This window comes from Pantherophis guttatus, chromosome 4 (genome assembly GCF_059756535.1).
Source record: "Pantherophis guttatus breed Tessera chromosome 4, ASM5975653v1, whole genome shotgun sequence".
Classification (NCBI taxonomy): Eukaryota; Metazoa; Chordata; class Lepidosauria; order Squamata; family Colubridae; genus Pantherophis; species Pantherophis guttatus.
In genome coordinates this window covers 10,147,906-10,157,347 of record NC_142066.1, presented here as the reverse complement: position 1 = coordinate 10,157,347, position 9,442 = coordinate 10,147,906, and the positions used below count along the sequence as shown (strand labels likewise).

At 37.4% G+C, this 9,442-nt stretch overlaps 1 protein-coding gene across 1 annotated transcript; it reads right to left on the bottom strand.

Moving 5' to 3' along the window:
- Positions 1-770: 770 nt before the first annotated feature.
- On the bottom strand, positions 771-6,594 carry LOC117658701 (vomeronasal type-2 receptor 26-like). Its single transcript, XM_060691793.2, has 3 exons — positions 6,589-6,594; positions 6,306-6,432; positions 771-2,499 (listed from the first exon to the last, which is right to left on the bottom strand). The coding sequence occupies exons 1-3, from the start codon at positions 6,592-6,594 to the stop codon at positions 1,601-1,603; spliced, it is 1,032 nt and encodes a 343-aa protein (XP_060547776.2). The 3' UTR covers positions 771-1,600.
- Positions 6,595-9,442: the final 2,848 nt, after the last annotated feature.

Genomic DNA, 9,442 nt, shown 5'->3' with positions numbered 1-9,442 from the left:
TTTATTAAATCTTGTAGCCAGTCTTGTATTTTGGTCCAATACTTTTTCGCTTCGGGGCATAACCACCAAGCATGAAAGAAGGTACCTTGGTGTTGATTGCATTTCCAGCACTTGGGGCTTAGATTTGGGTATATTTTAGCCAGTCTTGCTGGAGCTAAGTGCCAACAATAGAGCATTTTATACTGATTTTCCTTATAGACCACCAATTTTGTTAACGTGTAATTTTTGTTCCAGATAGTTTCCCAATCATTAGGTTTATGTTATGCCCTATATTTTTAGCCCATGCGATCATCGGTTCTTTTACCACCTCCTCTGCTCTATCAAATTCTAATAACTAATTGTATAATTTGGATATTAATTTTCTTCTGGGGCCAATCAGCCATTTATCTTCTTGTCTTGGTTCCATTCAGATTGCATTTGAAAATCTTTTAAACTTTTATTGTTACCCTATCAAATGAAAGTCAACAACCTATTTCATGAGTGCTGATTCCTTTATTGTTCACAGTTGATATTAAGAGAAAAAAAATCTATCCACCACTTCAATAATTTGTTTATCTTATTGAGGCTGCCACAAAGAAGAGGGGAGTCAATGTACTTTTCAAAGCACCAGAAAGTAGGAGAAGAAATGTTAATTGATTGGGGATGGGTGATCATTTACTTATTCAATCTTTTGTCACCTCCCCATCATAGCAAGTTCATTCTGTCCTTAGGTGCTTTCGGGATTCTTCTTCTGAAGAGTAACAAACAGAGCACTACAACTTTTATTTGTTTTTTTTTTTTATTTGTCAAACATGTACAAGATAACAAGTATAGGTATGAACATAAATATGAACAAAGGAAGTAAATACAGATAAATGGGGATAGTAAGACAGGGACGGTATATACACAATTTATTTTTCCACAATTCCATGAAAAGGTTACAGAGGAACAATGTATACCAAAGCAAATTAAATTTTATATGTACATATACGGCAAAGTATATGTGTCAAATAAAGGACAAGACAGAAAGAATCCAGTTCACATCACTTCATTTCACTACATTTCCAATATTTTTAAAATTAGTTAATAGGTCACAATGGTAAAAGAATGATAACTGCTTGTGACCTACACGTTCAATTAAATGTACCGGATTCAGAAACTTTTTAAATTTTACATTTCAAAAGAACCCTAAACAATTGAAAACTGATATCCCATGATACTATACCAAATACATGTTCATGAAATGTTAATCAGCTTTTTACTTTATTGATACAGTGATTTATGAACAAAAAGTATAAAAACCATGAAAGAGTTTGGATATCCTTTGAGTCAATATCTGAAATCCCCTAACAGTATTAAAGAAATCTAGATTCTCAAAATCTTCTTCAGGTGAGGTGTTGAAGGGATGAGAGAGGTTAGGTTAAACAATCTTCAAAAATATTTGAAAATGCAGCATCATGAACACTTCATTTTGAACGGGTGACATTAATAAATATTAATAATCATAATAACCTTCCAAATATCCTCCTTTCACAGAAATAACTTCTATTTGTTTCATATACACAGCAAATAGACTTTTTATTCTTCTTTGTCAGTATAGCAAGAAAAAGTATATGATGTACTAATTCCTCTTTATTAGTTGCTCCCTGTGGTTTAGCTGAGGCCTGAAAACAATGATGTAGCATTTTGGCAAAAATATGCATCCCAGTAATGCAGCGCTGGAAGCCAAGATGGAGAAGACCTCCACAGCTACCATAGCTTTGCCTTTTGTGCTCAGATAGGCTGGAAAGAAGGAGATCCACACACTGCAAAAGGCCAACATGCTGAAGGTGATGAACTTGGCTTCATTAAAGCTGTCAGGTAATTTGCGGGCAAGAAAAGCCACAATAAAGCTGGCGATGGCCAAGATACCCATGTAGCCCAAGACACAATAGAAGAAAAAAGCTGAACCCTCATTGCACTGTAAAATTATTTCTTGGAGCTCTGAGTGCATGTCCAACTCAGGGAATGGGGGAGACGTTGACAACCAAAGAATACAAATGCATACTTGTAAGAGAGAGCATGAGAGGACAATAGAAAAAGCCAATCTTTTCCCCACCCATCTCCTCATCTGAGATCCTGGTTTCGTGGCCATGAAAGCCACAACCACAGTAATAGTTTTGGCCAGGACACTAGAAATGGCCACTGAGAAAGTGATGCCAAAAGCTGATTGTCGGAGAAGACAGATCACTTTACCAGGCTGGCTGAGGAAGAACAAAGAGGAGAGAAAACAGAGCAGAAGAGAGGCAAGCAGGGTGTAGGTGAGGGACCGGTTGTTGGCTTTGACAATGGGAGTATCCCTGTGTTTAATAAAAGTGCCAAGTACCCACATTGTGAAGAAGAAGAAAGAAAGAGCCGTTGAGGCTAAACCAATTCCTAGGGTTTCTTCAATATTTAGAAAGACCACCAGTTTCACAATGCATTCTATCTTTTCCTTATTTGGATAATGATCTTCTGAACATTCAAAACAGTCATCCATATCTGGAAAAAAAGTCAAGGAATTTGTTATCTATGCATTCCCTATTTTTAAATTTTATTTCAGAGTGGGAGCCACATGTTATTTGAGTTGTTTCCAATGGCTATCAATTTGATTGTGTTTTTATATAAACACAGTTTTACTTCTATCATATCATATTTTTTTTTTATTTGATTTATATGCCGCCTTTCTCCGGAGACTCAGGGCGGCTTACAATGCGTTAAGCAATAGCCTTCATACTTTTGTATATTTATACAAAGTCAGCTTATTGCCCCCACAACTGGGTCCTCAATTTACCTACCTTTGAAAGGATGGAAGGCTGAGTCAACCTTGAGCCTTGGAGAGATTTGAACCAGCAGTAAATTGCAGGCAGCTGTGTTAATAACAGGGTGCGTAGACCACTGTACTATCAAGGCTCTTAATTTAAGGTTGGCATAAAATAAAGTGCAATTACTCTTAAAATGCAGTCTTTTTAACATTTTCAAAATTTCTACAGTATTGAAAATTTCCAAAAATGGAGAAGAAAACTCTGATGATGGACCTCAGATTTCAATAACAGAAGCAGATGGAGAACGTCTTAGATTCATTCCAATATAATTCATTTAAACCCTCTAGCTTTTCTCCTTCCTAAAGAGTGAGTAATCTAGGAAACATTAGAATTTTTATTTTGAAGAAAAAGGTGTGGTTCAATAAGCAAAAATAAAATTACATACATTTATGTTTAAAATTGTTGTTGTTCAAACACTAACTCATGTCTGACTCCCTTCAACCTCATGGCTTTATTGTCAACTGTCTCCTGGAGTTTGCCCAAATTCATGTTCATTGTGTAGATGACAGTATCTAACCATCTCTTCCTCTGCCGTCCCCATCTCCTTTTGCCTTCAATCTTTCCCAACAACAGAGTCTTTTCCAATGACTCTTCTCTTATTTGGTGGCCAAAATATTTGAGCTTCAACTTCAGTATCTGTCCTTGGGGTTGGGTTTTCAGTATAGGGAAAAAGTATCTTACTGTCGTCCCTGAATTTTGTCCTGAATTTTATGATGCTTCTGTGTTCTATGATGACAGCATGAGTAGGTAGATGGATGGATGAAAATTAATGGATACAACAATGGATATATGGTAAATCAATGGACGGAAAGTAATCAAGGAGAGGAGTAATGTGGAATTAGTGACTAACAGTGACAAGAATTAACCAGGGGAACAAGTTGCCATCAGAAGTTGTGGGGACTTCATCACTTGAGGTTTTTAAGAAGAGACTGGTCAGCCACTTGTCTGAAATGGTATAGGGTCTTCTGCTTGAGCAGAGGGGTGGACAAGAAGACTCCCAAGGTTCCTTTCATGTAACACTCTCTACATGGGGCTCCCCTTGAAGAGCACTTGGAGGCTCCAACTGGTCGAGAATGCGGCCGTGAGGGTGATTATGGGGGTGACTCATCGAACCCACCTAACACCTCTCCTGCGAGAGCTACACTGGTTCCCAGTGGTCTTCCGGGTCCAATTCAAGGTGTTGGTCACCACCTTTAAAGTGCTCCATGGCTTAGGACCGGGGTATATACGAGACCGCCTTCTGTCGCCGACAGCCTCCCACCAGCCAATACGCTCCCACAGAGAGGGGCTCCTCAGGGTGCCGTCGGCCAAACAATGTTGACTGGCGACGCCCAGGGGGAGAGCCTTCTCTGTCGGGGCACCAGCCCTTTGGAACGAGCTGCCACTAGATGTGTGTATGATCCCAGACCTGCGCACCTTTCGCCGCGCCCTTAAGACCCTCTTGTTTCAACAAGCCAGGCTGGCCTAACATGAATATGAATTTTAATGGGTGTATGTAAGTTTTTTTTTATTTGTGTGCCAAATTTTTGTATATTTGATTTTAATGGTTTTTAAATTTTGTAAATTTTATGTGTTTTAATATGGCTGTACACCGCCCTGAGTCCTTCAGGAAAAGGGCAGTATAGAAGTCTAATAAAAGTAAAGTAAAAGTTTCAGCTCTATTCTGATATATTAATTATGTTCTACAGGTATTAGAGTCTTATATGAATATTTGATCCATTTACAGATCTTTCCTTCTCTATTGAAGCTTCTTTTGTTTCCCTTACTTTCACATTTTCATAGAAGATAAAGTCCCAGAAAATGTTAACAATTAATAGAGTTGGAAGGGACCATGGAGGTTTTCTAGTCCAACCCCCTGCTTGGTCCGGTAACCCTATACCCTTTCAGACAAATGGTTGTTCAATAACTTCTTAAAAATTTCCAGTGTTGGAGCAGTCACAACTTCGGGACGCAAGTTGTTCTACTGATTAACTGTTCAACTGTCAGGAAATTTCTCCTTGTTCTTGGTTGCTTCTCTCCCGGATCTTGTACCAGCCATAGGTCCAGGTTTTTTTAAAAATATTTTGTTTATTGACTTGTAGAGAGAAGAACAACTAATTCAAATAAGGTTGAATGTATATATATATGTATATAAGACCTATATGTAGGTCTTTGGTTATTTGGGTTTTCTCCCGTGTAAAATTGGAGAAAACCCGAATAACCAAAGACCAACATACAAACACCTGCGAAAACCTCACAATATATACATATACATATACATATACATATACATATACATATACATATACATATACATATACATATACATACACACACACACACACACACACACACATATGTCTTTTTCTTTTTTCATAGGCTTTTATGTGCATATTCTTTCTATCCAGGTTCCACCTATGTAAGCTAAGTAGTTCTTCAGCCCTTGTTCTGTGAAATCTCATTCACAAGTTTCTAGGCTTTTTGTATCCTGCTGAAAAGCAACAACTCCGTGCTGCAATTTCGGAGACTCAAATAGCTATTTCTGCCTTATAAGGCGTCATCAGTGAGCCACACCCTCTTCTCAAGTATCCTCTCTGTGAAGGTACAATGTGTCTTTTTCTTTTTTCATAGGCTTTTATGTGCATATTCTTTCTAGCCAGGTTCCACTGTATGTATGTATGTATGTATGTATGTATGTATGTATGTATGTATGTATATATATATATATATATATAGATAGATAGATAGATAGATAGAGAGAGAGAGAGAGAGAGAGAGAGAGATTATTGAGCCATAGAGTTTTTATGATGACATGATGTCTGTCTGTCTGTCTGTCTGTCTGTCTGTCTGTCTGTCTGTCTGTCTAGCTATTTAGCTAGCTATCTACCTATCTACCTATTTAGCTATCTAGCTATCTATCATCTAGCTCTCTAGCTCTCTAGCTATTTGGATCTACCCACCCATCCCCCCACCCACCCACCCATCCATCCATATATCATCTGTCTGTCTGTCTGTCTGTCTGTCTGTCTATCTATCTATCTATCTATCTATCTATCTATCTATCTATCTATCTATCATCTATCTGGATAGGAAATACTACCTGCAGAAACCTCAATGATACATGGATTGGAATTGGAATAATGGATGGAAACTGAAGAAGCAGAGGTTCAACATGGAAATAAGGATAAATTTTCTGACAGTGAGAACAATCAACCAATGGAACAGAAGTTGCCTTCAGAAGTTGTGCTCTCACTTTCAAGGAGAGACTGGGCTTCCATCTGTCAAAAATAGTGTAGGGTCTGCTTGTGTGGGGGGTTGGACTACAAGGTCACTTCCAACTCTGTTAATCTGTTAATAAGTTAAGATTGTGATTCAAGGATTAAAAAATGAATATTTGCCCTGAAGTATTCATAAATCTAATAATGATATGCATCCTAAAGTATTGTGTTACAGTTTGCTTAAGGATATCTGGTTAAGGAAAGCTTCCTGGAATGTCTAACCTACCCATTTGATTTGAAATCTTCCCTTCCAAACATCGAACGCAGTCATAGCAACAGAATTTTTTTCCTTCATCTCCTTTCTTCCAATATCCAGGGAAACAATGGTCATTACACCGAGAAAGTGGAAGAACCTGGTGATGAACATAAAAGGTTTTAAAAAGGGAGAGCTTTAAAACAGTTTCTGATTTTTTTCCTGTATGGAGGCAGATAATATTTTATTTCCCAATTGGCTGCTGAATTTTATCATCATGGATTTCTACTGTGCATATTTCTGCAGGGTTTTACACAATCATGATTACCTACCTGGTTAAATCCATGGTGCCAAAGGATTGTGTTCCTCTCAATGATGAGTTCTTTTCCTTCTGGAGCATTGGACCTTAACTCCCCAACTTTAACTCTCTGAAAAGATCTGTTCGGAAAAGTGATCATGTTGACAATGTCAAAACCACCTTGACCTTCCCTTTTGTCTTTAAAGAAGACTCTTTCTCCAGCTGAGTTGTTAAAAGAAATCCCTTGAAGAAATTTGTGGAGCTACTTGAAGAAGGATAAGAAAAAGGGATTCCAAAAGAAAAATTGTTAGGGATAGAAGGATTAAAACTTCCCTTTATTTTGCTCTCACTTTCCAGGAAATGAAGTCTAACAACCCAGTCTTTTGACTAAATCACAAAATACTAATCAGAAAAATGAAATCTCCACATTTTAGAAAAGTGTATTGGGCACAAAGTAAAGAAACACTGCCTTCAGATGTTTCTTCATTCAATTTTTCTTGGAACTGGGCTGGATACATTTACAAGACAGGCCAATTCTATGTGGAAATGAAACGGTTATTTATGGAACCAAGGATGATATATAAACCTCATTGGCTAGACTGAAATTTGCAAAGGCATTGGTTATTTTCATCTTCTTGTATTCTGTAACTTAAAATCACCTCTTACACTATCAGTTTTGTTGCTTCAATATTTCTATTGATATGTGAGTATGACCATAGCAAACAAGCAAATAATCAGTAGTGGAGGAGAATGACTATTCACTAAAACAAAAGATAGGTAAAACATCTTTTGAGACATTACCTGCCAAGGCTGAAGATCTGGAAATTCAAATCTTAGAATCTCTCTCTTTTGGGATCTTGAACTCACTGCTTCGTGCAAAGAATGTGCCACTGCATAGACAGCATTGTAGATACTGTAGCTTTGGCCAGTCATCTGCATCTCAAACAGAGGCGCAGGCAGATTCTCCATATGTTCTTCTCCACTACAAGTTTGATCAGATATTAAGGAAAATTCTTCATTTGAAAATGAACAGTCAAACAATTGCTCCCAAACTTCTTGAAAAAATCCATTTTTGTGGGTTGAAGGCTTGATGCCTTGAAGAAATTCTTTGAAGCCTTGAATTTCTCTTGAGTGCACTGTAAAGGAAAGAGCCCCATGGAACACCTGGAGATCAAAACTTCTTTGCAATCCTGTCAGTATGAAATCAGTTGGGTCCATCAGGATCCAAACCTTTCTAAAGGATGTGCTCTCTTTATCCTCTAGATCACATAGAAACACAACCATTCTGAGCCACAAAATTGTGAACGATTCTCCATAGACAAGAAAAGCATTTGCTTCTTCCTCTATCAGTTTATTACAAATAGATGAGTTTCCCTGAAGTAATTCAGACATGTTTCCCAAGTTTTCAAATTGTGGAATATTTTGTGAGAAAGCTATGCAGATGCCATTCTGGGAAAGCAATGACTGCAGTTTCTGGAAGAAATGTTCTCCTTTAATATTGTCAGGAGTGAAGATTCCTATCCACGTCCATTCAAAATGAAGAAGAAGTTGTATAACTCCAGTGTACTGATGGTCCTCATTTGGGACCATGCAATAAAGTGAAGATAACTTAGTAGTCTGGAACTCTTCTTGGGCAAAAGAGCCATAAGTCAACTAAACTAAAAAAAAGGGAGAGCCATTATTCATGAGAAGCAAGGGGGAAATATGGGAACAAATGATTGCTTCCTGGATGTTTTCCATTTTAATTTTCTGATCTGTGATCATGATAAAAGATTTTGTTTTTTTTAAAATTGCATTACCTCGAGCCAATACGCTGTATTGTGACATCCAATTAGAGAAGGATTGCAAAGTGGACTTCAGTGAAGTCCTGCAGAAAGGAATAGAAAACATCTAATATCTAACATTCATTAGAAGTCAAAGTTTCTCTCTCATCCCCCACCCAAACTACCTGTGGAATATTGTAGACATTTATACTTTCTGCCATAGAAGATGATGTATCCGAGCCTAATCCTCCTATGATGGCCATGAGATTCTTCTGGCTATCACATTTGTAGTTAGGGACAAATTCCTGGGATTTGAAAAGCAGGTCCAGAGTGGTGCGATAGGTCATCCTTGGATTGTGATAACTATCATAGATGTGGAATCCAAGAGTGATGTTAGGTAAGAGCTGGGAGTCCTCATTGATCTCCTTCACAGCAAAGGCTAAGGCAAGGACGTGCTGGTAGAATTTGGTTATTACACTGCAAATAGGTTAAATACCCCAGTTCAAAAATGATTCTACAATTCTTGTAAAGTGGCAACATAATATAAGAAGAAGAAGCATTTCTGCCTCTTACTGAAGTAGATAGCTTACAGGTTTTCTAAAACCCTCAATAATTAGTGCAGAATTTAAATATACTTTTTACACAACAATTCTATGATTTGCAACAGATGTGTACTACAACAATAGATTAGATTTTTTCAAGCTACCACTTTTATTTTCTATCCGAACACTAATCTGAATATGAATAGATCATGTAGACCTTTTAAAAAAGTACCTTCATCTCACTAAACGTTCCTCAAAGGACTTCTTGCATACATTTTACAAGAAAGACTTTAACATAATATAATGGAAATTATTCCTTCTCCCACACCCAAATACACTTGATAGACAAACAGGGTTAGATAACATTACAAAGCCCAGCATTTATGTTCAAACGGTTTTCATTTGTTTTCAGAAAGTTTTGGAGGATTTGGTTAAGATTAGAAACTGCGTGGAAAGTAAAGAAAACCCTTACAGTGGTAAGCCATAACCTTTTAAAGATGGATGCTCCTTAAATTTAATTTCATAAAAGTGGTAAACAATGTGAGACACCATCCCACCAAAGATAAG

Excerpts from the sequence above, each read along its gene's own strand:
- LOC117658701 (XM_060691793.2), bottom strand. Across the intron at positions 2,500-6,305 it reads GAAGATTTCAAATCAAATGG|ATATGGATGACTGTTTTGAA; the intron begins GTAGGTTAGACA and ends CTTTTTTTCCAG.